The sequence below is a fragment of the Camelus ferus genome, chromosome 20 (assembly GCF_009834535.1).
Source record: "Camelus ferus isolate YT-003-E chromosome 20, BCGSAC_Cfer_1.0, whole genome shotgun sequence".
Taxonomy (NCBI): domain Eukaryota; kingdom Metazoa; phylum Chordata; class Mammalia; order Artiodactyla; family Camelidae; genus Camelus; species Camelus ferus.
In genome coordinates this window covers 16,801,748-16,828,849 of record NC_045715.1, presented here as the reverse complement: position 1 = coordinate 16,828,849, position 27,102 = coordinate 16,801,748, and the positions used below count along the sequence as shown (strand labels likewise).

The window sequence follows — 27,102 nt, the reverse complement described above, 5'->3', positions numbered from 1 at the left end:
TTTACTAAGCAGTCAGATGACATAACTCTATCTCCCAGTCCCAGCTTCTATCTCCTAGAGCACGGAGATCTAGGACTTGGGAGGAGCACTTGCAGAACAAAGAGGAAGCAGAGCTGGGGGCTTGGCAAGCTGATCGTTCCTATCCCTGGTCCAGCTGCCTCAGAACTAAGAGAGGCCCAGCACCAACAAGTCACTCCCAGATTAGATGAGGCCAGCTGGCCTTTGGATGCCCAGGAAGAGGTGGTGGCAGCAGTGACATGCGAGGTCCCCCGACTCTCCACACAGGGTAGTCTGCACTGGATTAGACGTCCATTTCAAATTGTGCCTCGCTGGGGATCTGGTCTTCTTTCAGTTATATTCTGCAGTGATTGAATTTCTCGAGGTTTGAGGTAGATTGGCTTTTCTCCAGAGAGGGTTTGTTCTTGGCTTTTGCAGGCTGGCTCTAGGCACATCAACCTGGGACCACATTCAGTTACATTCAGTCCTTGAAGTTGTTCGGACTACACAGATAGCATGCATGCAAGGGAAAACATCTGTGGGGCTGAGACTGGTTACCAATTATAGGGGCAGATATTTTCCCCTCTCTTTATCCATTGCCAAGATGAAGACAGGCAGGTTTCTTTGCTGTCCTTGTTAGTATGTTGGGTTTATTACTCATGCAGAAGGGGTAGACTTTCATGCAGAGTCTCCTCTGAGATGGTCCACTTTGGGTGATTTCTATACTTTATTCCCTGTCTCCTGCACACCAGGCAGCCATCAGAAAACCCCTGGGTTCCCACAGTTTGGCAGATGTCTTCAGGGCGAAAGCTGGCTTTCCCACTCATTTACCTCCCAAAGTTTCCAGTTTCAATTTGGTTTTGGCCTTAGAAAATTTTCACTTTCTTGTTAGCTGGGTGATTCATTAAAAAAAATATATTTTTGTTATTTTGTCGAGACTTTTAAGCTAAGTTTATTGGGTGGACCATTCTGGTGCTCTTATAAAAATAAAATATGGACATCTCAACAGATTCCTTCTTATAAATATACTAAAATTTATTGATTGTGATTGCTGTCTGGTATATTCTAAGGTTTTTGAAATAAAGATAAAAGATGACTCAGTATAAATCTAATTTTTAAGATGCTGATCATCTTCCAACTGAAATAACTAATATCTGTGAACCAAAAGCTTGAGTTAGAATTCTTTTTTTTACTACCTTGCATATTTTACTCTGAAAGTAGGATGTTCAGGGTGAGGAGCCATTTTTGGTGTTTTTGAAACAATGATTTTAGTGAATAATTCAACTTAAAAGAATAAAATAGTTTATATTGCTCCTTGAACTATGAATTCACAAAGCTAAACATCCCTTTTATATTTTATAGTTAGTTTCCTATCTTTGCATAAATATTTGATTAAGGTACCAGTTGTTCGCTTTGCAGCATTGGGCAAATTATTGAACTTTTTTATTACCTTAGTGTCCTGTATGTGAAGTGGGAGGATGATAGTACCAACCAGGTGGTTGGTAGGATTAAATAAATAATGTATATGAAGCCCTTTGCATGGTGTCTGGCACATAATAATCTTGGACTAATTGGTAGTTGCTGCTGTTAATGACCTTCAACTTCAGAATCAAAACAATTTGTAACTTGATTCTAATGCTTTTCTCAGGTACGTGCCCGTTGAAGATCTGCTGGAAATTTACAAGAAACTCTATGGCCGAGAAGTCATCACCAAAAAAGCCATTGTTGACTGTTCATACCTTCAGTTCTTGGAAATGTAAGTGTAACTAGGGGAAAATTTGTAACGGATTTTGCTGTGACTTCGTTAACACAGTTTCCGATGTTGTAGTTTCCTGAGAGTGGACTTCGGATTTATGGATTTTGCTTGTTCAAAGGCAGTTGCTTTTGAATTCCTTCTTCATTTATTTGCTTCACTTCTTTGTGGAAGCCCCATCTCACTGGCAAAATTATTGTTTCTGTTGCAGGTATGGTGAGATGTTAGCTGTTTCCAAGGTAAAGGTGTCATTCTTCAAAATCTTAAAGGGTTATAAAGATACCAAGAGTAACACCTTATTTATTTATTGACTTATTTCTCTTTCTCTCTGCCATAGCTTTACCCCACTTACTCCAGAAAGTCCCCATTTTTGGTGGAACAGTTTCAAGAATACTTCCTCGGTGGACTGGATGACATGATGTTTTGGTCCAGTAATATATACCATCTAACGAGCTTCATGTTAGAGAATGGAACCAGGTGAATTATTACTCTTTCTCCTACCAGTCACTCCCTGCCTTGCTACCCCTTGTCCCCAACATAACTCTCAGGTTTTTTAACTGATCAAATGAAGGGGAAAAAGAATTCCAGAAGTACTGTCCCATCTTAACCAAGAAGGAAAAGAATGGAAACTGTCATGTCAAAGCTCCAACTGGTTCCCATCTGGTTAGACTTGCTGATGTCTCTCCTGTTTTAGGGATGGAGCGGTAGATACTGTAGAATTTGTCATCTGTGAGAAATGGCTCAGGTGGGAAGGAATCCACTTCCACTGTTGTGCTGCCTCTGTTTCTTTGGGGAAGAAGAGTTTCTTTTGGGAAGGAGCTCTCTTCAGGCTCCAGCAAAGGATGTGGCGATCTTTACCCTCACCCTGACTGGACCTCTCTGGGTTCAGGGGTTACAAAGGGTACTCCACCTAACCCCCACTCTCCAAAATAAAATCTGAAATGAGAATGTTCATCAAGCACAGCCTCTGTTGGGATCTGACATCTAGCCCAGAGGGGATAGCTTTTCAACCTCCAGCTCCTTCTCTGTTCCTCCCCAGCACACCCAGGACGAATGTCAACCAGAGATTCAGGTGAGGCGTAGACCAGGGTGGCTGGTCTTATCCCCACTTCCAGCTGTAGTAGACATTTTGGCTCTCTCAGGATCTACCTATAGTCTGAGGGAGCCAGGGTTCTAGCAGAACCTATTTCCAACCATACCTGTGAGGATGCAGCTGCTCCCATGCTGCCGAACTGAGCAGGATAGGGATGGGTCTGGATAGGGGCCATTGGAGGCAGCACTTGCTGCCGGGCAAGGACAGGGCAGGAAGCTTAAGCAGCAGCCACAGCACTGAGGAAGAGATTCTGTGATAAGAGCTGCACTTGGGTGGCTATTCTAGGTGAAGATCATAGCAGGGTTGGGGCTTATAGGCTTGGTGGCCCTTATAGGCATAGCTCTAGAAGAGTATACACTGGATGAAGTTACTTTGCCCTTAGAAATATTTGCTAGTATTTAAAGAATGTTAACCATAACTATATATATCCTGTTTTATATCATACACACAATGTATATATTCAGCAACACAATTATATATGTTATGTTGATTGGAAACAAATTCCCTTTGATGGTAAATTCGACCCTAGGCTGGTAGATACTAAATTTGCTTTTAAGACTCAGTGAGTAACATTTTGGCAGACAGAAACAATCCAATATAAATACTACTTTTCATAGTAGAAAATCAACCTGAATTAAAACCCCCAAGCTCTTTGATGGCTGTGGGCTTTTAGGCACACAGGAGTTGTAGAGAGGATGAGCTTTGGAATTTAAGAGACCCACTTCTCCCTAATGAGTTATCCCAAACACATTGTTAAATCTCCCTGAGCCTTAGTTTCCTCATCTATAAAGTGTAGATGGTAATAATTCTATCTTTATCATAGGGTTGTTGTGCCAGGTGAATGAGCTCACTCCTGTGAAGGGTTTAGTGTATAGTAAATGCTTTACTAGTGCGTCAGTGTTTAAAAAAAAATGCTTCAGTGTTGGCCACTAATAGTATTATTCACAGGAAGTTAAGTTTATATTGAGGATTCATAACACATGGCCATGTTAGCGCAAAGGACCTGCATTTATTTGTTAAGTCCATGTGTATTGATCCTTAAATTGGAAAACAATTTTGGTGTCTGGTTGTTGGCTAGGTTGTCCAAATAGCTAAGGAGCGTTATACAGCTGGACCTTATTTTGTAATAAGGAGGAGGTCACCAAGAAAGAACAGATTTCTTGTCTCTTGATCTGGTCTTCATTTGTCCAACCAGAAAATTCCATGAATGAATCGCACCTTTACACACATCTACAAAGAAAGATTCATCAGCATGTATGGAACTTTATGGGAAATCTGGAGAAGTCTCCAAAGACAGGCAACATGAATTCATGACAGAAAGAAAAACATGTATTTTTATATTATAAACGTTTCTGTACTTACTAATAGGTGATCTTCCAAAGAAAATTTGTGTTCCTTGAAAGTCATCAGATATTTTCTTAAACAATAAAATAACAGTAGTTACACTTCCAGCTAGAACTTTCTTAACTCAAAAAGTATCTGTAACTGTAATGCTAATCTTGTAAGACTGCCGTCCAAATCCTGGTGGTGGAGACAAGAGAATTCGAGAAAAAATCTTTTCCTCAGCTTAAAGCTGGCCTGAAGAAAGATTCTGATGGACAAAGTTTGCCTTCAGCTTCTTCCCACCTCTTTTCTGAATTTCTTTTCCAGCAAATTCCTCTTGTCCCGGGCTCCACACTCCCTTCATACTGCCTTGAAACTCCCCCAGTGACCTCTGGACAAATCTTCCTCTCCTGCAAAATACTCCTAGCTCTAGAAAAGACTCTTCTAACGTGATATCCACTCCCTTAGTGCTTCTGTTCAGGGTGAGGGAGGAAGTTTACCTCTTATATTCTATCAGAAGCCTTTTTACTTGTAAAAAGTGATACTCTGTTCCTGTTTAATTATTTAGTTTATAAATTTTTGTTTTGAAAAGAATGAGAGTGAGAAGTGAAAACATTTGAGACAGAAAAGACAAAAGACACAGAAAGCAAACTTATGGTTACCAGAGAGGAAAGGGGATGGGTGGAGGGATAAAGTGGGAGTTCGGAATTTGCAGATGCTAACTGTGGTACCTAAAATGGATAAAACAACAAAGTCCTACTGTATAGCACAGGGAATTGTATTCAGTACTTTTTAATGGCCTATAATGAAAAAGAATATGAAGGGAAATATATATGTATAATTGAATCACTGTGCTGTACAGCAGAAATTAACACAGTATTATAAACCACCTAAGTGTTAATTAAAAAAAAAAAGACACCGGAGTGTTGGGCAGAAAGACACAGCTGGAAATCTGTCTCTTCGTCTCTGTTCATGTGATCGGGGAGCAGCTCAGCAGGTGCAGCTGGAGGGAGGGGCAAAGCTATAGAGTCTGGGGTGACCAGCAGCGTGGGGCTGCCTGTGTTGCTGTAATGCCACCTGCTTATCCACCCTCACCAGGTAGGACTCTGACCCTTTACCAGCTCTGTCTGGCTAAGGCATGAACACCTCTGCCCTAAGACTTGGAGGTGGTTTGAAGTGCATCAGTGATTCTCAGTGAAGTTCATACTTGAAAGAAGGTAGAAAAATGCCAAACTCATTTGACTATTTTCCAGTGACTGCAACCTCCCTGAGAACCCTCTGTTCATTGCATGTGGCGGCCAGCAAAACAACACCCAGGGGTAAGTGGGTTCTAAAATTACTCATAGAAAAAGAACATCTCATTAGGCAGGGTGCTCAGTAGACACTGCACGTGTGGGATCTGTAGACAGAAGGAATTCAAATTCCAGGTCTGCTATTTACAGCTGTGTGATTTTTTTTTTTTAAAGAAAGTTGCTTATTTTTTTTTTTGAGCTGTGGCTTCCTTTTTTGAAAAAATACATATCCACAGTCCCAGAGTTGTGGTGTGGATTATGTGCAAGATGGATGTAAAGCAAGTAGCACGTTTGTAAGTTGCTCACTAAATACTAAATGGTAGTTAATAGTATTGTTATCATCATTATTATTCATAAACTTTATCCAAATTTCACCCCGAGAAAGGAATTCCCAATGAGACAGGGTGGGGAGAAGCCCTCTCAGGTAGGAAGAGGGCCCAGGACCCAGGGTGTGTTCTAAGAGGAGGTTTTATTCCCTGCTGGAGTCAGGTACCAAGCACTAACTGTTCACCCATGCAGTTAATAATTAATCCTATAAATATGATTCCTAATAAAGTATTACCGATTATAAAATAGTATTTCCCCCTCATGAGGTGCCAGGAGCTAGTGTAGGCATTTAGAGACCTCATGGTGAGCAAGGCAGAGGATGGTGGCCTAGTAGGGGGACGGGTGCAGAACGAGAACTTGTAAACACCCTTAAGTGTCAGGAGGGAAGAGTGCTGGGTGCTCAGGGGTGTGCACCACCGTGTCCTAACCCAGTCTCGGCGAACTTCTGAAGTGATGCTTCAACCAAGATATTTAAGGGTGTGCAGGAGTCAAATACTCAAAGAGGGCATTGCAAGGAAAGGTGCTAAGGTGAGAGAGTTGAGAGCTTCCAAAGAATTGAACATATGTAGAAAGCGTTCAGGGAGGCCCTCACTCATTAATTGATTCAAATAGGTTAAGTCTTGTTTTGTTTGAATTGAATTGCACACCTTTAGATCTGGCTTGCAACCTCTAGATTGTTGAATCCCTGCACTGGCTGGTCCCTTCACTCACTTTTTCTTCAGCCTCCACTTCAATCATTTCTTTTTTTTTTTTCCCCCCTCTTCTTTTTTTGGTGGTGGTGGAGGGTAATTTGGTCTATTTATTTACTTATTAGGTTTTTTTTTAATTAATGGAGGTATTGGGGATTGAACCTAGGACCTCATGCATGCTAAGCATGTGCTCTAGCACTGAGCTACACCCTCCCCTCTCAGTCATTTCTGAAACCTGCCTGGCTTTTCTAGGCAGCTGATCTATTAGGCTGGTTAAACGATATGAATTTGAAAATGTATTTTATTGTATAATTAATTCTTGCATGTCTTATTTATTTAAAGATAAATCCGTACACCTGTAAACCAGTTTCCCGAACAGCTATAGACCCTTTCTTGGCCATTTGTATGAAATGTTAACATAACTTTTGATTTTTTTTTTTCTTTTAGTAATCTGGAGGGAATTCAGACCTTTAATGTTTATAGAACTTCGAGGCTATAAGAAACAATTTTGTAAGGGAAGGCTTTTAAACCTTGGAAATGTGTTATTAGAAGATTTTGTGGAATCTCTTATAAAAGTTTTTTGAAAAAATTGGTTTTTGTGTTGCTGTTCCTTCAACTTGCAGATGTTAACATTTTATGGCCTTTTAACCTGTGATTAACAGGTTTTTCAACTCAGTTATTTGGGGAAGTGGGTTGTTATTTCATCAGTCTTCACCATTTTATTCCTTTCTTTTCAGCAGCTCAAAAGCACAGAAAAATGATTTTCATAGAAATGTGACTATATCCCTCACTAACAATATTGGGAAAAATATACACTCTACCAAAAGAGGAGTGTTCTTTAAATTTAGTGTGGACTCCTGGACCCCGGTAAGAATTTTTTTTTGGTGGGGGGAGGCAATTAGGTTTATTTATTTATCTTATTTAATTGGAGGTACTGGGGATTGAACCCATGACCTTGTGCATGCTAAGCATTCATTCTACCACTGAGCTATACCCACCCTCCAAGAATTTTCTGCTTTGAATGGAGATACCTGCTGCTTCCTGAGAGATGGTGCTTTGTAGTTACTGGCTGTTTAATTGTTCATTGAAAGTCACCTGGGCATGAGCCAGGCTAGCAAGCATCCTTGGCCTCCAAGTCTGGTTTGTTCCAGAGACTTCCTATGATGCAAGTCTGGACCTCAGTGGCCTTTGGCAAGTCCAGTGGGGCCCAAGGTGGCCCTGGGCACCAGGCCAGTCCTACTTTGTCCTTCCTACAAAGTGTGTCAGCAGTATTGTAGGCACACCATGCAGAGCCCCACACTAAGGGGACACCACTGCATATGAAGTTCCTCCACGAGATCATCTTTTAAGTGTCAGACACTCTACTGGAGGGATAGAGGATGAAAGGGAAATAGACTCTGACATTTAGAAAATTTCAGTCTAATCGGGGTAATCAATAGAAAAATAACCATATGTGAGTAGAATGTGACAAATACCATGGTTGGGGGCAAAGGGGATATGTAGCCTCTCAGATAAAAAAAATTCTACCCCTGCTATCAGAGAAGGCTTCATGGAGGAGGTGGCATTTGAGTTAGGCCTTGAATAGTAGATAATTTCTCATCAGTGAGCATGTATTTCTGGTAGTGGGTTGGGAAAGTTTCAGGATGTTTGGCAATCTGAGCAGTCTTGTTTGCCAGCAACACAAAGATATGAGGTACTTAAGAGAGTTGGGAGGGGAAGTAGGCATTGGATTGTGGAGAAGGTGAGCTGGGCAAGGGCTGGGGTAGGTGTGTGGCCTGTGCCGTCACGCTGAGAAGGGTCTCATGCTTGGTTTAATGCTCTGCTGTCATTGCCTTAAAATTCTTAGTAACTTTGGGGTAAGAAGCTCCATGTTTTCATTTTGCAATGGGTTCCCCAAATTATGTAGCCACTCCTAGACATGGGAAGTTCCATCATAGCCCGTATCATTCTGTCTTGCAATTATTTGAACCTGTCTCCTTTGCAAAAGGTAAAGTTGTGTAAGAGAAGGACTTTATATTCCTAAGGCCTGGCGTGGTGCATCCTGGATGAACCAGGAAGTCAGAGTGGGGCATCAGTGAGCAATCCGTGGGTGGCCTCCCAGAGGGGTAGGGAGGGAAAACAGAAGGCACAGCTTCTTCCTGCAGACTGAGCTGTCCAGGGCTGCCTCTGCTGTGAGCTGGTTCTCCTCTGGGGCAGGCCTGGGAATTCTTGTTTAGTTTTATGTCACCCCAGTGTTTGGTTTCGAGTTGTGTCCCCTGAACTCTGATGGCTCTAGTGCCCGGCCAGGTTGTTCAGGGCCACTCCGGTCTGTATTTGTGTCTCTGTAGTAACCACATTAAGAACAATTCAGCATCTCAAGCTGAGGGGTGTGTTGTCCCTCCAGTTCTCTTGCGTACAGCTCCCAGCACTCTGCACGTGACCTCTCAGGCCTGCCCAGCTTCTTGGGACACAAAGCAAATCTAGCAGCATCACAGTTTGGGTGTGGTTTGGAGGGTTTCTGTCATCCTGGTGGGATTTCAGGGGGAAAAAAAGAATATATATACAAATATAATTATAGTTCTCGATTTGAGTGGACTTATCTTTTTAAAAGTTTTGGTCTATAATAATTCTTTTGTTGAATTACATTCTGCAGATTAATACAGACCATCCTGACTTGGTTGGTTCAGGTTAACCCCAGCTGACTTTCTTCCAGTGATGACCTGACCTCTAGGGCTATACCCCCCACCCCTGAGTACATATTGGAGGTGTGATTCCACTCTTCTCATTGCCTATGATAAGTCTTCTTTCTTGTTGATAAAAATTGATATTTTTATTTCTCAGCACTTGTGAAATCCTGTTTCCTTTACCAAAGTCCGATGCTTTTGACAGGAAACGGTAGCTTTGTAGACGATGCTGTGTCTTTATCTGTCTGTAATCATGTTATTTCAGGATTCCATATTCTTCATGTACCAAAATTTGAAAACAAGCCTCCAGGAAATGTTGACTGGCAGCTCCCTAGAGACACCGAAGCATGTTTTGAGACCCTTAGCATCTTATTTCTTGTCATTTCCCTACACGAGGCTTGGCTGGTAGGTATAAGCTTATCTAATTCCTGAATGTTTTCATCAGTATTAATTTCGTGTGGTCATTCACAGATGTTTAAAATGGTGCCTGTTAGCACTTTATTCTCCAATCAATTCATCATCAACAAAAACATTAATTTAGTGGTTAAGTTATAGTAAATATAAAACTATCTCCTTAAAATTGGTCAAAACATGTTTAAATATGAGGAACTTTCACTTTATTAAATAATCGCAACAATAAAGTGTTAATGTACAGAATATTCGTAAAGCTTCAATGTTCTTGGAGAATAGATTATTACAAACTTTTTAGCATCTAATGTCTTTAGAAGGATAAGAGCAGACAGCTATTATGGTGACTGGACTATTGTAACTTTACACGGCAGAAGCCTAGTACTCCACAATAGTCTTATTAAGAGAATGTTAGGGATTCCTCTGATTTTAAAAATCAGCTGTTACTGAACCGAATTTAGGTCTGCTCTCCTGATACACAGCAGAGCCAGTCTACTGAGACTAAGTTGTGGTGAAGGAAAGTATAGTTTATTGCAGGGCCCCAAGCAAGGAAATGGAAGACTAGCCTCAGATTCCACTCCAACTTTGTCTTTGACTGAGGGGTTTTCTTAAAGGGAAGAACAAAGAGCCTGGGATTACTCATCATCTTGTGACATTCCTTAATCAGTTTTGGGGGTCAGGATGTCTCTGGTTTATGAGTCTCTGGCCAGGTGGTCCATGGCTCAGGGGTCTGTTAGGTCATCTTGCCCTGGAGAAACAACTTGAGTTTGTACTTAATGATGACATCTCCGACAGTTTTAGCACATTAAGGATGTTATTACAACAGCAGTCTTAGTCACCTGACGCTGGTTGATTAGTGTTCAGTCAGCACAGGATTAAGGTCAGAGGGGACACGAAAGGGCATAAAGTATTTGATAGAAAGATTAATCAGTTAAGAGTGGTGATTTAGTGGTGCTTGGATTCACAAAAAAACTGAGCTCAAGGATTGAAAAGTGACCATTTTGGGGGGAGGTTTTGGTGAAGCCTCTTCTTTTAAACCACACTTTCTAAATCCAAATGGCAATGTGTTTCCCTTGGAATATACCGCCAGCCCTTCCTCTTCAAGCTGCTAATGCATTCCGCTCCAGCAGAGCGGATGGGAGGTCAATGTTTTCATTTGCTGTCTTTATTGGCCATTGACTAGTGAATAATGAATGGCTCTTCTTGGCTGCCTTCTGGAAAGATCCAAATGAAGGCGTCCTGCTGGGCTTGCTGCCAGGGGTGGAGTGGGGGGAGCAGCACAGAGGTCAGAGGTCCTTCCTGGGGACCATTTCTGGCCAGTGTCCAGCCTTGGGAGTGCAGAGACGAGCAGCATCTCCGCGGTATGTCTGACCCCACTCACCAGGCATCACACCTTTTAGAAACTCCTCCACAGTTTTTTCTCTGTGTTGCTATTTATTCTTAGTGGCCATCAGAACTAGAATAAATAAGTGACTTGTGGTCATTCCAGCTCCAACAGAGACATTTGAACCATTGGACTCAGTTTGTCTATCTCTATAACTGGTAGGTCATGGAATCTCATTTAGAAATATCCAGTAAATATGTACATTTAATTTTAATTTAATTTAATTTTTTTTCAATATATGCCGCCTTCTGTAGCTCTGGTAGAAATAAAATGGTATACTTATCGCAAGCCTGTCTTTGGTCAGGTTCAGCAAATTGAAATGAGTTGAGCCGATCACAGAACATCCTGTGTGCCACTAGCAGAAGGCGAATTTCCTCTCTGCTCTCAGGCGGAGCCCGGAATTGCGCTTTGGCTGCTCCAGGTTTTGCACGTAGGACAAGATGCTTTGTGAGGATGCTTTTTTATCTGCTCAGATTATACGGTCCAGAGATGCCCAGAGGCCCTGACTGGCCCAGTTTTGTTGTTTTTTGACCCCTGGAGAACAAGGCTGAATCACACAAACAGTAGAACCTTAGAGGTGAATATTCACAACAGTATGCAGGATGGAGAAATCCATGAGAGGAAGTTAAATTCTAGATTCTAGAAAGGAAATGAGCAGGAGACAGTTTCGCCCACAGCTTTCAGTAGACACCACGGTGGGTTCCCTCTTCTTCCTTACAGGGCAATGGCCTCGGCTGACCTCAACCAGGATGGGTACAGCGACCTGGTGGTGGGCGCCCCGGGCTACAGCCACCCCGGCCACATCCAGGTGGGGCGCGTTTACCTCATCTACAGCAACGACCTGGGCTTGCCCCCTGTCGACCTAGACCTGGACAAGGAGGCCCACGGGATCCTGGAGGGTTTCCAGGTAAGGCCCCCATCTCATATTTTCCCTTTTAATATCAACTAGGCACTGTCCCCCTTTCCTGGCAAACTGTCCAGGGTGAATGACCAAGGGCAAGAGTAATGATAGTACCTGACAGCTGGTGGCCTGCATTTGTGTAGGACTTTTCATTTTTTAAGGCACGTCCACTTCATTCATCTCATCTTATTAACTTTGTGTTTACTCCAACAACTTCCAAAAACACACATACTATTTAGTGACTTTGAGTAGCCACTCAGGATATGTCTTGATAATACAAGACATACTTTTTTTTTTTTTTAAATATCTAAGTGTTTTATCTTATAAGAATTTTAGATTCCCAGAAAAGTTGTGAAGATAGTACAGAGAGTTCCTTGCACAGACCCATGCGCAGTTTCCCCTGTGTTAACGCCTTACATAATGGTGGTATACTTGTCAAAATTAAGAGACCAGCACTGGCTCATTACTGTTAACCAAACTATTAACCAAACTCCAGACTCTGTTCAGATTTCCTTCCTTTGTTTTAAGGGATTATTCATCACCAGAAAAATCCCGCAATGACTGTATAGATGTCATTCTGCATGGAGGCAGCACAAATTCCTTTCAGGAGCACTAGAGACCTGGAGGGTTTCCTCCTGGTGTCACTGGTGTCCGTCCTCACACAGCAATAAATAACAAGGGGCCTACAGAGCCCTGCTTCCAGCCACCGATGCGTGTGGGGGCTTTGGTGGCACTGGAAGCTCCAAATATCAAGCACCAGGGGAGTCTGTGGTCAGATTATTTCTTGTCCCAGACATACCACTAGAATTTCCGTGTGGAGTTAATGCCGTGAAGACAAAATGAGATGGCATGCCTGGACATACTTTATATTATGAAAAGTCCAATGGTTTGTGATCTAGTTTAAGCTCTGCTGGAAGGAGCCTTGAACCCAAGAGGAGTTAATAAGTTGACTGGCCAGTGTAGGAGGTCACATGGTACAGAGGGACAGCATTTTCTGGAAACTTCTGACACCACATGAGAAAGTTCCAAAATAAAGCAACCCATTCCTGTTGCTTCTTACTTCTCACCAAGCCATTGCCCTGTCAGACTATGTGTAAAGTTAATTCTCTGGGCTCCTGTAGAAAAGGAATAAGAGAGGCAGCTGCTTCCTGTGGCTGATAAACTCTCAGACACCTGGGGTGAGGAAGGAGGTAGCTCCGGTGTTGGTTGATAATTTGGAAGAAGTCCACATGAAGGCATGCACTGGGGATGGCAGTCCCACAGTCACCCCCCATCTGCAGTTAACCTCTCTGTGTCCTTGTCTGTGAAATGTAAGATAGGATAGATATCATGTGCATTTGCCAACTTTAGAACACTGTGCTTTTCTTGGAATGACTGGTTACCCTGTGGGAGGGCTTGATGGTAGAACTGGTGGTGATGAAATGAACCTGTCTTCAGTGGGTAGGGGCCCCCACATATTGGTCCCCACCCTGCCCGAGCATGCTTGTGTCCCGGGGCAGCCCTCTCTCGTTTATCAAGTTCCTCCCTTGTAGGAAGGGGCTGTGTTCTCAGATGCCATTGCATCCAGGTGTGGAGAGATTAGTCAAGAAATAATAGATGTGGGTTCTGGGGCATGTGTGTTATGTGGCAAATATCACTTGTGCAAGACTATTGTTACATCAGTTGTGAAAGAATAGAAGACGTCGTGAGTTACTTTTAGGTTCAGGCTGGTTCTAGATAATAGGAGAGGAAAGATGTAGAAAATCCACCTGGGAAGAAAATTGTCCCTGAATGGACTGAGTTTTCCATCTGTAAACCAGGGAAGTGGGGATAATAAAGGTATCTACCTTATGTAAAGTGCTTAAACAGTGTCTACAGCATCGTCAATAGAACTTTCTGTGATGATGGAGATGTTCTAAAGCTTCACTGTTCAGTATGGGACCTACCAAGTGCTTTGGCTTTTGAGCATTTGAAGTGTGCTAAAAAATGTGCAACTGAAAAATTGACTTTTTTTTTTTGGGTTACTGTTAAGTAATTTAAATGTAATAGCCTCGTTTAGCTAGTGGCTACCGCGCTGGCCAGCACAGCTCTGGAACATCCTGAATGCTCGATAAAGGTTAGCTGCTGTTGCCTGGTGTTATTATTTTGGTTACTTTCCAAGAGGAGTCTGGTCCTTAACATGGGGCATCATGTATAACTGGACCATTTTCTAAAAAATAAAACCCCAGAACTTAGAAGAACCGACCTTCTTTCTGGCATCTCATCTTCCCCTCGAGGCAGACAGACATGCCAAGAACATCCTTAGGGCAGAGTGACCCATCTGGTGGGTCTGGGCTGAGTTACAGTTTGCTGCCGTCTTGTTCCTCGGTGCTGGGAGGGGTCCCCAGGCCCCTCCACTCCAGGAGTCAGGAGGGCTCTGCTGCAGGTTGTGGCTGAACCCAGGGGAAGTAACTGGTGCCTCTTCAGCCCTCAGGTCGCTTTGGCTCGGCCGTGGCCGTGCTGGACTTTAACAAGGACGGCGTGCCTGACCTGGCCGTGGGAGCCCCGTCTGTGGGCTCCCAGAAGCTAACCTACACAGTAAGGCTGCTGCTGGGGGCAGGGGCAGGGGGACGGGTGGGAGGGGAGGGGACACTGAGCAGAGGCGGTGTCTGTGGAGCCCCTGTGGAAAGCAGACCATCAGGGTGCCAGGCAGAGTGTGGGGAGATGATCCCGGCCCCCTGTTCGATTCCTCAGTGAGACTGCAGGTTACCTGGCAGCACCTGTTTCTGCCTCCTTGGCCTCAGTTTGGCTTCGTGGGTGGAATTTCCCAGTTCCACCCAGTGCCTTCCTCCTAGCCCCTCTCTCCCTGCGGAGGATGCTGCAGGATAGTGAAGTGAGGCAGAAATTCCAGCCGATCCACAGCTTCCTGTCTTCCCGGCAGAGAGGTGACTTCCTGGATCTTTCCTGTCATCCTCGGAACCTAATGTGGTCCCTATTTTCTTCCTGGGAGCAGAGATCCTGGGTCCTGGACCACAGGGCTCTCCTCCCAGGAGTCCTCCACACTGTTGCCAGGCACCACGAGTCACAGTGACGGTCAGAGACCCTTCATTTCCCTCTCCTGCCGCAGGCTCACCTCTTCCCCTCCCTCCTCACCCTATTTCGAGATTTGTCATCTAGACCCATTGGGCGCACTTATGTTAGGACCCGTGCTTGTCCAGCCCCCTCTGTCTAGAAAGCCCTTTCTCCCACACCACTGCTTTTTTTCTTTCTGTAGCAGTGGCATGTCACTTCCTGCAGGAAGTGTGATCTAACCCTGGGTCAGGAGACACTTGGCTGTCCTCACATAGCATCCTGTGCTTGCTGCATCTTTGAAGCACCTTACTTTGCAATGCCACAGCTGCCTCTTGGCCAGCTTTTCAGGGGGATAGATGTTGGTCTTATTTATCATTGTATACCCTGACCTTGGCTCACTATGGAAAACAAATGCTTGGAGGAGGAGTATGGATGGAGACAGGCAAGTTATAAGATAGAAACTGGTTCATAACACAGAACAAGAGCACAGCACGTGCCCCAAGGCAAGTGAGTGGTACCCACACGACCAGGTAGTGTTCAAAGAAAGAATGGTCTGGGCTAGGGGAGGGCTTCATGGAAGAGACAGAAACCCAGCCAAGTCTTCAAGAGGGAAAGTGTTAAATAAGTCATTCTGTAAATACACTGAACAATTATGGATGGCAGATCTGGAGCAAGACACTGGAGAGCCAAAGATAAAAATGACAGTTGCTGCTCCAGGGGCTCTAATCATCTGATGGAAGTGGCAGACTTGAAACAAACATTTCAGCCCAGCAGCAATGCACAGGACTGCTCACTGACTTCTGTCAGTAGTAAGCTCCTGACCCTAGGGAGCTCTGATGGTGATTTGCTTCATCATCAGTCGTCTTCGTCTTGCTATTATTTAAGGTTCTTGGGTCACCACCCAGCCTTATGGTCGCCCTGTGGTTTGTCTCACCTAGGGTGCAGTGTACATCTACTTTGGTTCCAAACAAGGAAGAGTATCTTCTTCCCCCAACATCACCATCTCTTGCCAGGTATGTGGACCACCCTCACCAGATGGAGAAAAACTAGAACTCGCTGAATCCTAATTGCCTCCGGGGCTGAGTAGAATAGGTTTCATGTTTCCTCTTCAGGACACCTACTGTAACTTGGGCTGGACACTCTTGGCTGCAGATGTGAATGGAGACAGGGAGCCTGACCTGGTGATTGGCTCCCCTTTTGCACCAGGGGGAGGAAAACAGAAGGGAATTGTGGCTGCATTTTATTCTGGCCCCAGCCACAGTGACAAAGGTAGTGCTTGGTGGGGGTGGGAGGAATGGGTGGGTGGAGACCTCCGCTGCTCTAGTTGGTGGTGACTTCTCTTGCCATATGGGTTTGTGTCCTGTTTTCCTAATTGCATATTGTTTCCCCTGAATTTTCTAACAGTTTCTTACTCTTGCAGATGTCCTAGAAAATGACATGGATAGACTCACTGAATATACAGAGATCCAGCTTGTAGATTCAGATCTAGGGAGGGAGGGGCGTACATAGTGACACTATTCTCATAGTGTCTCAGTGGAAGAGTAGACACACTTGAGCATCACTGGGCTTGATGTCCAACAGGCCCAACAGAAGTGAGCTCTAGAAATATGTTTCTTACTTGAGCATGAGGTCCATTTCTGACACTGGGGCCCTGGGAATAGCATGGGGACACAAGAGTTCTGGTAGAAATTCAGCCCCATGAACCCATCTCTCATTATTCTACAAAAAAAGCCCCCTCTGTCTAGTCTGGTGGTCTTCCCACTTCAAGAAAAATGCACTGGCTGTCTTGTGTAGAAAATCTGAATGTGGAGGCGGCCAACTGGATGGTGAGAGGCGAGGAGGACTACGCCTGGTTAGGGTATTCCCTTCATGGTGTCACTATCAACAACAGGACTTTGCTGTTGGCTGGGAGCCCCACCTGGAAGAATGCCAGTAGGTGAGCACTCACGTGGGGACCCAGCAACCAGGAGCACAAGGGGCAGGTGCCTGCAGCCCTGGGGGCCTGTTAAGTGTGGGTTCAGAGGAAGCGGCTAAGACAGTCTTACCCTTCAAGGAACAGCAGAGGCTCTGGGGGCAAGGTTGCAAATGCTCCTTCTTAGAAGTTTGAAAGTGAGAGAGGTGGGCTAGTCTGCCTGGGCTGCCAAGGTGCCACAACCCGGGTGGCTTAAGCAACAGGAATTTATTTTCTCACAGTTCTGGAGGTTAGAAATGTGAAATCAAGGTGTCAGCTGGGTTGATTTCCTCCCTCCCTCGCTTATGGATGGCTGTCTTCCCCATGTTCTCATACAGCCTCCTTTCTGTGGGCCCATCCCTGGTGTCTTTCCCTCTTCTTATAAGGACACTAACCATATTGGATTAGGGCCCTACCTTAATGACCTCATTTGAACATAATTACCTCTTCAAAGACCCTGTCTTCAAATTCAGTCCTATTCTGAGGTACTGGGGGTTAGGATTTCAATATATGAATTTTTGGGGAACACAATTCAGCCCATAACAGTAGGCATCCCTATATTTTGTCAGCTGGGAAGTAGGATGGTGAACTTCGTATCTGGAGAGCCTTGATAACTGGGGTTCACTCTGAAAGTCCCCCTTCCCCCACCCTGGCCTAGGATCACAGGGACCAAGAAAATACAGGGAGGAGGGCATGGGTGGCGAAGAGATGGGTTGTCTTTTCTTGGACCTGAATATTTGGCCAGCATTAAACCCTGTGCCCCAGCAGCTAAGCCCAGTGTGCTTCATTTCAGTCTGGGCCATTTGTTCCACACTCGTGATGAGAAACAGAGCCTTGGACAGGTGTATGGCTACTTCCCGCCAAACTGCGAAAGCTGGTTCACCATTGCTGGAGACAAGGTATGGTAGCCCCTCCCTCCCCAGGAGAGCGGACCACAGAGAAAGTTTTCTCAGTTGTACTGGATTGACTTACTGCATTTCACAGGCCATGGGGAAACTGGGTACCTCCCTGTCAAGCGGCCACGTGACGGTGAATGGGACCCGGACACAAGTGCTGCTGGTTGGGACTCCAACCCAAGGTAGGTCACCTACCATGAAACTTCACTTCTTCTCAGTCATGTGACCACGTCATATTTGGGGAAAGTTAATGAGACCTGGAGGCAGATGGACCTGAGTTTAAATACTTCCTTTCTCATTACTAGCAAATGGGGTCACTTTGGGGAAGTTACTTAACCTACCTGAACCTATCATTATCTGCATGATACAGTTTATAATGTCTATTTCAAAGATTTGTTGAAAATCACACATGAAAGTAAGCTGGTGTGTTTTTAAACCTTCTATCCCATTGAGCTTGGAGCTAGAGAGCATTCAGTGCATTTTATAAATCAGTTCATCAGGAATAGGTCCACTCTGAGGGTATATGTTAATAAAATATAACTTTGTTTGCTTTGCGGGAGAGTTAAAAAAAAATTACTCCCTCCAAGATGACAAAAATGCATCATGCTTATTGTAGAAATTTGTGAAAATACAAGAAGTGTACTGAAGAAAATCACCCTTATCCAGATATTTAAAAACATACTATATATTTTTCACACCTAATATTTCATATCTTGAGCATGTTCTCATGTTAAATGATCTTCTAAAGTATGACTTTTGATCCCGTATCACATTTTTTTCTGTAGGCACATGCGGTTTACTACTGTTTTCCTATTGCTGGAATTTTAGATTATTTCCAATTTTTTTTTGTTGTGAATAAGGAATTACTGAACATCCATGTACAGAAACCTGACTGCCTTTCTGATTTGTTTTTTGGATAGAATTCTTGGACTAGACAGTTTAATCTTACGGCTCCTGTTACATATTGTCCAATGATTTTTTCAGAAAGATTTTTTGTTTCACACAATTTTAAATTTGATAAGCAGAAGTGGATTGGGCAAAGGAACAGTTAAACTTTTCACTGCATGAGTAAGGACACAGCATTTTAACAAAAAGTTGCTGACTTAGCTCTGGAACAGTTTTTTGTTTGTTTTCCTTTGCAGAGTCTAGGTAGTGATTTCTACACTCATGCAACAAGTGTTACTGATTTTATTTACCTCACAGCTCTTGCTGCCTGAGTGCTGTGGATTAGAGCTTCCCAAATTTCCTTGGTTTGGGTTCTCTTACTGCCTTAGTAATTTTCTCTATTATAAAATATTGTATAAAATACAAAATAAAAAGGTTAATTGTATATAATTATATATAGTCATACATACATATATCACATATAAATGAAGCTTTTTGAGATAATTAGAAATTTAAATGCAGTTGTAAGAAATGAGATCCATGTTATATTTTCTCCAGTTTTCCCCAGTGATAACAGCTTTCAAACCATAAAGTCGTCACAACAGTTATCAACATAGATATAATCCACCAATCTTGTTCAGATTTTCCCATTTTCCTTGTGTTTTCATTATATTTCACCCACATAATTTGTGGGACCCAGTACAAAAATTTGTTTTAAAAAACTACCCAGAGTTTTAAGTCAGTGGCAGCAGAGCATAGAGCCAAGCGCAGGGCCTTTCTCAGCCTGAGCGATTCTGGAGGAGCAGGAACTGGCGGGCAGCCGGGTGTGACAGGAGAGGGAGGCTGCAGGGACAGCGGTGTCCCTTCCAGGCAGGTAGCCCATCACGTTCAAAGGCCCAGACTTAAGAAATATAATGGGCTGTGGTGTAAATTCGTTGTGGGTGAAAAGGGGCAAGTGGCCCCGGATGGTGCTAGAGCCATAAGTAGCAGTAGGATTCTGTAGGGCCTTGTGGGCTTGTACGAGGCCTTGCAAAGAATTTGGACTTTATCCAGAGTTATAAATCAGAAGGGTGCTGCTATAGGCGGTTTGTGCAGTGAAAAGATGGTTGTGTGGAGATGTACTGGAGGGGGTAGGCTGAAAGATGAACACCTGTTTGATGGGATATCCCTGAGCTTATCCGATGTTTGGTGCCCAAGCTAGCTGTAAATGACCAGAGTTGACAGGCACTAAACCATCTACCCAGTGATTCTGAGTGGTCTGCCTGGTCACACGTGGCATAGAGACATGAACGAGAAGAGGATTCTGTTCAGTGTTTAACCGGTCCTCAACCTTGTGAATGGCAGCAGTTACTGTACTGTGGTTTGTTTCAGATGACGTGTCTAAGGTGGCATTCCTGACCATGACCTTGCACCAAGGTGGAGGTGCTCGGATGTATGGACTGTCACCCGACTTGCAGCCTTCTTTGCTCAGCACCTTCAGCGGAGACCGCCGCTTCTCCCGATTTGGTGGAGTCCTGCACTTGAGTGACCTGGATAACGATGGCTTAGGTAGGAAAGGAAGTACCTCTAGCTGAGTCTTTGTTTAACTAGATGGGGCCCCAGCTGGATCATCTAAGCGCAGCCCTCATAATTGACAGCCCAGTAGCCCAAGGGCCTTTCAACGTATTTTGAGTTACATATTCTGAATCAAGATCAGAGCTGGCTGTACACGGCTGAGCCATACTTTGTGAAGTGGTAACGTGAGAGCCACCCACATGAACTGTTATTGATGATGAAACAGAAAACAAAAGCCTTTGACTACGCTGGAATGAAGTCAGGGTAGACTAGAAAAGGATGCACTAAGATTATTTGTGGAAGGTTGCGTTAGGATCCAGCAGTGGAACAATGGAACAGATGACAGTGAGTAAGGTACTTCTGCTACTCTGTATTGTTTACAGATGAAATCATCGTGGCAGCCCCACTGAGGATCACAGATGTGACCTCTGGCCTGATGGGGGGAGAAGATGGCCGCGTTTATGTATATAACGGCAAACAGATCACCTCCGGCAACATGACAGGCAAATGCAAATCATGGGTAGCTCCATGTCCAGAAGAAAAGGTAAAATGTTCTTGTACAAAATTCCACCCCACGTTGGGGAGTAAGGCTACTTGCTGGCGTCTTCTTAAGTCACATCCATGGTAGAACGCTTAGTTTCTGCCTGAATGCGGGGTCAGGGCATGATCACCTGTGCTCTGTGCTGGTCCGGGTCACAGCCCGCCACTGCCTGGTTAGGAGCCACAGCGCAAGAAAACAGGCCATGGCCGTAGGGGTTTTATGAAAACTCCCTTTTTATTTCATCTTAATTCGTCATATTTTATTTCATTGCTTTGTTTTATTCCATTTCTCAGGTAGGTTTCCTTCAGTTTCCTGGGCCTAAAACATTTGTGGTTATTTTTAAACCTAATTATTTTTTAGATTGCAAAATGAATGAAGTTTATTGTAAAACTGTAGAAAATACAAAACACTACAAAGAAGAAAATTAAAGTCATCTACCTAGAATTCCATTCTCCAGAGATAATGTCTGTTAACCTTCTGATGGGTATCCATCTAGTTTTATGAACTTAGTTGCTACCATTTTTTTGTGCACTCTGTGCCTGGCACTATGCTAAGTAGCATATATATACACACACTCTATATGTATACATATACATAGTTTGTGTGTGTGTGTATATATATACATACATATACATACACATACATATATATACACACACACACAAACACAGTCTGATCCACACATCAAAGCCATTAATTTGGTATTTTGCCTGTTACAGATAAAGACATTGATGATCAGATAAGGAATTTGTCACATGTCATACTGCTAGGAAATGGCAAAACAGTGACTCAAACCAAGAGCCGATTCTAAAGTGCACTCTTTACCATTATACTATGTGTGTGGGTATATATTTTACTAAATTGTGGCCATATTGTAGATAATTTTGTATAAAACTTTATAACTTGATTTTTTTTTAAACTATCAATGTAGTAAGTTTTCTATGCCTTCCTATATTCTTATATATTTACTGGCTGCCTAGTATTTTATCTGTAGATAAACCAATTTATTTAACCATGATTTAAATGGCTAGTCACTCAGTCCATTTCAAATTTTTGCTATTATAAATATGACATTCACACTGAACATTTTTATACATCTTTTTCTGAGCTGCATTCCTATTAAGGGAATTTCTGGTATCAAAGGGCTTCTCTGAAATGTAGAAATATGAGGGTAAGAGTGTAATTAAAATTGGTTAAAAAAATCCACATCAATAGTAATAACATCAATAGCCTCCCTTTCTCACCATTTTCTTTCTTCCAGGCCCAATACGTATTGATTTCTCCTGAAGTAAGTATCTTCTGAAAGAATGAAAGAAAAACTACCCCCCAAAAAATGCCCTTTCCTTTATTTTGAATTGATAAAATATTATCCTATGTTTTCAGAAGGCCACTAACAGACGGTGTGTTTTGCAGGCAAGCTCAAGGTTTGGGAGCTCTGTGATCACTGTGCGGTCGAAGAAAAAGGTGAGTCCTGAGACCCTGCCACTCTCGTACCTGCGTTTGTTCCAGGGCTGGGACTTGGGATGATCTCATTTTATATATATTTTAGATTTTTACTTGAAAAACAGAGAAACACAAAAAGGAAAATAATATTCACATACAGTCCCATCATTTTCTGCGTGGAAAGTTCGCCTCACCATCCCTCCAATTTCATCCTCCACCACAGGGCTTGGCAGATTACAGCCTGAGAACCAGCTCTAGTTGGCAGCCCAAGAACTGAAAATGATTGACATGTGTAAAGGTTGAAAAAAAAAAACAAAACAGTATTTCACAACACATGAAGTTGAATGAATTTCAAAGTGCAGTGTCCACAAGTAGAGCCCTGCCAGACTACGGCATGCTCACTCACTCCCTCACGGCCGCTGCTGCACTCCAGGGGCAGCTGGTTAGCTGCTTCAGAGACTCATGTCCCACAAAACCTCGTTACCTTGGCCCTTCACTGGAGAAGTCTGACGACCCCAATTGGCTCTTTTTCTTCCAAACTGTTTTTGTATGATTCTAGAAAAAGAGACAGACAGACAGACACACACACACACACACTCTAACCGATTCTTTTTAATGACAGAATTGTAATTTATTGGCCCAGCACAGTATCTTACTTCTTTGGTTCACTTCCTCATAGACATTTACTCAGTTATTTCCAATTTTACTATTACAGACAATGCTCTAACTGAGCATTCTTCCAGCTATGTCTTTTATATAACTGTGCAAATACCACTGCTGGTAAGATTCCTACAAGACTGCTAGGTCAAATAGTATGCACATTTTGAATTTTAATAGATATAGCAGATTAAAGGGGGTTAGCTTAAAATACACAGCAAAACCCCTGATTCTTTCATTTTAGAGTATGACATTGTACAGAACTGTGCTAGGCTATGAGAGAGAGAGAAAGAGAAGACAAGAGTCCTTGCTCTTGAGGAAAATCAAGGTTTATACACATGGGAAGTTAAGTAAAATGCCAATCTGTATAGGATTAAATGCTGAAGAATAGGTGCAAACTGTGGGAGGAAGGGCTGGGGAAGCCTTCCTAGATTTTTGGGTACAGACGGGGTCTGTGGGGCCGGGCAGGTGCTGTGGACTGGCTCTGGCTTGTGAGAACTGTGGTGAAACTGCCCTCTACTGGCCAACAGCTCAAGTAGCCCTTGCTTTAACTCATTTACAGGCAAGCTTGAAAGCAAAAATTTAGGGTTAGCCATGACAGAAAAAGACGGATTATAAGCTTATGGGAGGAGTCTCAAAAGATTGGGTCGTGGGACTACTTTATATTATAAATTTGGCTTGCATTCACTTTCCAAAAATTAAACTTACCAAAAACCCATGTATCACATAAAAATTAAACTCAATTAACCATTACACCACCTGCAGGGAGTGGTGTAGAGCACCTAGGCATAACTTAGGAGTCCTGTCTGCACAACATGCAGATGCACTTTTCCTGAGTGTCGTTCACTTGAGTCAATATGATTTCACTTTCCCAACACAGACCTGCGACTGGGGGCCCTGAAGCACTGAGTATAAAGATAAATCAGAGGTTTTATTTAAAAAGTGGATACAATCTCAGAGCAGCCTTTTCCTGAGCCTTGAGTAAAACTTATGATTTTGAAGACTCCTCCTTCCTTTCTCTGATATGTGAGCATTAAGTAATGAAATGGTAACGAATTAGGAGGGCTTGGCCGTTACTTGAGTGGTGCTGCCACCAGTCAGCCTGCGAACCCTGGTATAGCAGTAAGTGCTGAGTCTGTGTGACGAGCAGGGCTACACTGGGCACCAGAAAGGTAGACACAAACCCGAGACGGTCCCTGCCCCCAGGTGCTTAGCGTCTAGGTGGAAAAATGAAACACTCACAAAACCATCCAGGTTCACAGACGATGACCAAAAGCCAAAGGCAGTCAGAAAGCAACAGCGGAGTCGGGGAAGGGCTCGCGGAGGCCTGAGTGGATCTGGAGAGAGAAGCAGGCTGACTGGGCACAAGCTGGCAGAAGACTTGATTTTAGGAATGAAGATAGTTTAACCAGGAAATGGAGAGGAGACTTAGTAAATGAGTAATTCCATAAATAAGTTTAAATTTTTCCTTTTAACTGACACTGCCGTACTTAAAGGGTTAAGCATGGTATCTAAAATAGGGTAAAGGCTCAATAAATTTTAGCCATTATTATTATTTCTGGATTCACTTGTAGTTTTCAAAATTAAGTCAATGAGAAACTCTTCACTGGTCATTTCACTGTCAGGCCCTGCTCTACCAGAACCCTATCAGCCAGTTTGATCCAGCCTTGGTTCAGAATAATGTTTGGTAGTTTCCAAAAATGAAATCTACCTCAAAGCCTGTAAATCTGCCACCAGTGAAAATGTTAAACACTTCTTTAAAGACAATTTTGAAAGACAGTTCCTACAAGATTTCAAGCAGCAGGGCCATAGAAGGTGGTGTGTACACACTGACCAAGACTGCTCCCTTGTAGAAGTGCTGATCACTGCAGATAAGCTGCCTGCACCAGACCGCTGCTTGGGCACACTTTTCCTTCATTCTTTATGTACCAGAGGAGCAACTGGAGTGAACTTCCTCAGCTGTGGTTTCCTGAGCATAAAGGGCATTTAAATTCAAGCCCTGGGGTCTGGCCAGTGTCTTACTCATCCTTGTATCTCCGGAGCATAGCATTATGCCTGGATTACAGCAGGAACCTAGCAGAGATGATGAATGGGTAATTAATCCTGTTTTGTGTCCCCTACAGAATCAAGTTGTCATTGCTGCTGGAAGGAGTTCTCTGGGAGCCCGACTCTCAGGGGCACTTCATATCTACAGCCTTGGCCCAGATTAAAGACCTCACTCCACTGTCCTAACCTGCCCCTCCCTCTTAGGCCATCACCTCCAGGGTGAGCATTCTCGTGGACACAGTGGCACATCCAGTGGAGCCTTGGTAGATCCTACTCGAGGTGGGGCGCCTGGGGGTGGAGACATAACACACTGACAGCCAGACTACCTGGAAATACGATACAGTAAATGATGGCATCAGAAGTGTGACAATAGCAGACACTCTGGTTGTTCATGCGCCTTCCAGAGTTTACTTCCTTGTTTCCTTTGCATCTAACCTTATTCCTATCTTGTTTCATGTGCTCAAACCTGTGGTACAACTATTTCCTCTTCCACATGAGTACCGGTCTTTCTGAGGCCTGGAAAAGCCTCTCTCTGGCTTTCTCTTAGGAAACCTCTATAACACAATTCCTCCTAAAAATGTCCTTTTAAAATTAGTGACCCATTTCCAATAAAAGTGAAATAGAAAGCATAGTAAATGGGGAAAAAAGCACAAGGAGGAGAAGCAGAGTGAGGAAAAAAGTATGGGGATGAGGGCTAACCTCCCAACTGCAAAATCATGCTGATAATGATGTGGTCCTTGTGAGGTTCATTGTATTGTCAGTTTTATCCGGTGAAGGACAAATACAAAAACTAAAACCTCAACTTACTGTGCCCTCAGATGGTTTTGGGGAAATGCCGATGCTATTTGAAGTCATGCCCACGAGGCTTGGGTGCATTGGGTTGTCCCAGCAGACCTGGAGCAGAACAATGAGATCTGTCTTGAGCTAGAGGCTACTGTAAGGGACCAAGAATGAAGCCACCTTTGGCTTCCCTGGTTCCCGGGCTGGCTTTAGTAGAGCAGATCTCATCTGCCAGTCCTGCAGTGTGGCACATTTAAGGGAAAGGAATGCACCACAGATTCCAGCTTTGCAGGCACTGTTACCTGTAAACAGCAATTAGTTGACTGTTTCAGTCAGGGAAGAACCTCTTTCTTCTGACACTGGTGACATGATTCTTAAAGCAGGAGGAAATAACAAAGAACAGAGCCCTTCTTAGCTTCTCTAGAGGCACAACAGAGGCTGGTCAAAAGACGCAGGAATCCAGCTGAAGAGTAAAAAATTAGAAATCAAGGAGGCCAAGGTGGTGGAGTAGAGAGACTCCCAGCTCACCCTCTCCCACAAATACACCAAGAATTACACCTTCAAACCCGCTGAATCGCACAGAACACCTACTGAACCTACTGAATGTCTCTCACTTAGAAATACAGGAGGATTCTCAGAAAATCCACTAAGAGGGAAAAAGAAAAAATAGGAGCGGGACGGTCCTGCAGGGAGGGAGCAGCAAAGGAAGAAAGGCGCCTTCATGCGGGGACGCCCCTCTCCAGCCGGCAGGGACGAGCTGGTACTGGCTGCTGGAGATCAGTGAGGAGCCCAGGCAGAGGGCTGGGGCCCAATGCACAGAGGCAGCCTCACACACTGCACGGTGGTGTGAAATCCGGCCGAGTGTGTGCGCAGAACAGAACAGCCTAGGACCCCCATAAAAAAGCACCACTGCTGGTGTGCGTGGTAGGAGAGGGGCACAACACAGCCACACCAGAGCCGCTGTCTGCGCTTGGCTCCACTGTTGGTGTGTTCTCACGAGAAGAGCGGTGGGGCTGGTCATAGCCGTGACCTGCTGCTGCGCAGAGGAGGGGCTGAAAGCTGAATCCATACCCAGCGGCCCTGCAACTTCAGGGACTGGGATCTGTTTACAGCCCCTGGCAGAGAGGGCAGATTTGCTCTCTCTGGTCCCTTTGTGGACCCAGGCCTCTGGGACAGACAGGCAGTGAGCAGAGTTCTGGCGCACAGCAGGGGTGAGCATGGGTACTTACAACAAGCCGGTGTCCCTTACCTCACGTGGCGGTGGGGCTGCAGTCTGCACTGACCCTGGGGCACACCACGGATTCTGGTGTGTGACTGCATACTCGCTGCGGAGGGCCCTAGCACCTGGTATTGGCAGATCTGCACTGGTGGTTCCTGGGGACCAGAACCTTGGGGACACCAGAGTGGGTGGCTGATAATTCCCACAGCTAAGGTGGGGACAAAGGCAGCACCAACTAAGAGTACTTTCTAAGCCTGCGTAACACATGAC

General features: G+C 44.0%; 1 protein-coding gene across 3 annotated transcripts in view; it reads left to right on the top strand.

The window, feature by feature from the left end:
* The window catches only part of GPLD1 (glycosylphosphatidylinositol specific phospholipase D1), a 45,675-nt gene extending 20,040 nt beyond the window's left edge, over window positions 1-25,635 (top strand). For 2 of the 3 annotated variants that reach the window (XM_032462581.1, XM_032462583.1), the window contains 18 exons: window positions 1,646-1,753; window positions 1,962-1,989; window positions 2,088-2,227; window positions 5,420-5,485; window positions 7,212-7,341; window positions 9,403-9,542; window positions 11,650-11,836; window positions 14,276-14,386; window positions 15,799-15,873; window positions 15,973-16,129; window positions 16,655-16,796; window positions 17,605-17,710; window positions 17,796-17,889; window positions 19,964-20,140; window positions 20,530-20,690; window positions 21,949-21,975; window positions 22,101-22,151; window positions 24,911-25,635. In XM_032462581.1, the coding sequence (XP_032318472.1) occupies window positions 1,646-1,753; window positions 1,962-1,989; window positions 2,088-2,227; window positions 5,420-5,485; window positions 7,212-7,341; window positions 9,403-9,542; window positions 11,650-11,836; window positions 14,276-14,386; window positions 15,799-15,873; window positions 15,973-16,129; window positions 16,655-16,796; window positions 17,605-17,710; window positions 17,796-17,889; window positions 19,964-20,140; window positions 20,530-20,690; window positions 21,949-21,975; window positions 22,101-22,151; window positions 24,911-24,997 (1,987 nt within the window). In that variant the 3' untranslated portion in view covers window positions 24,998-25,635. The remainder of the gene's footprint in view (window positions 1-1,645; window positions 1,754-1,961; window positions 1,990-2,087; window positions 2,228-5,419; window positions 5,486-7,211; window positions 7,342-9,402; window positions 9,543-11,649; window positions 11,837-14,275; window positions 14,387-15,798; window positions 15,874-15,972; window positions 16,130-16,654; window positions 16,797-17,604; window positions 17,711-17,795; window positions 17,890-19,963; window positions 20,141-20,529; window positions 20,691-21,948; window positions 21,976-22,100; window positions 22,152-24,910) is intronic. The other variant, XM_032462582.1, reaches the window with a different exon arrangement.
* Window positions 25,636-27,102: the final 1,467 nt, after the last annotated feature.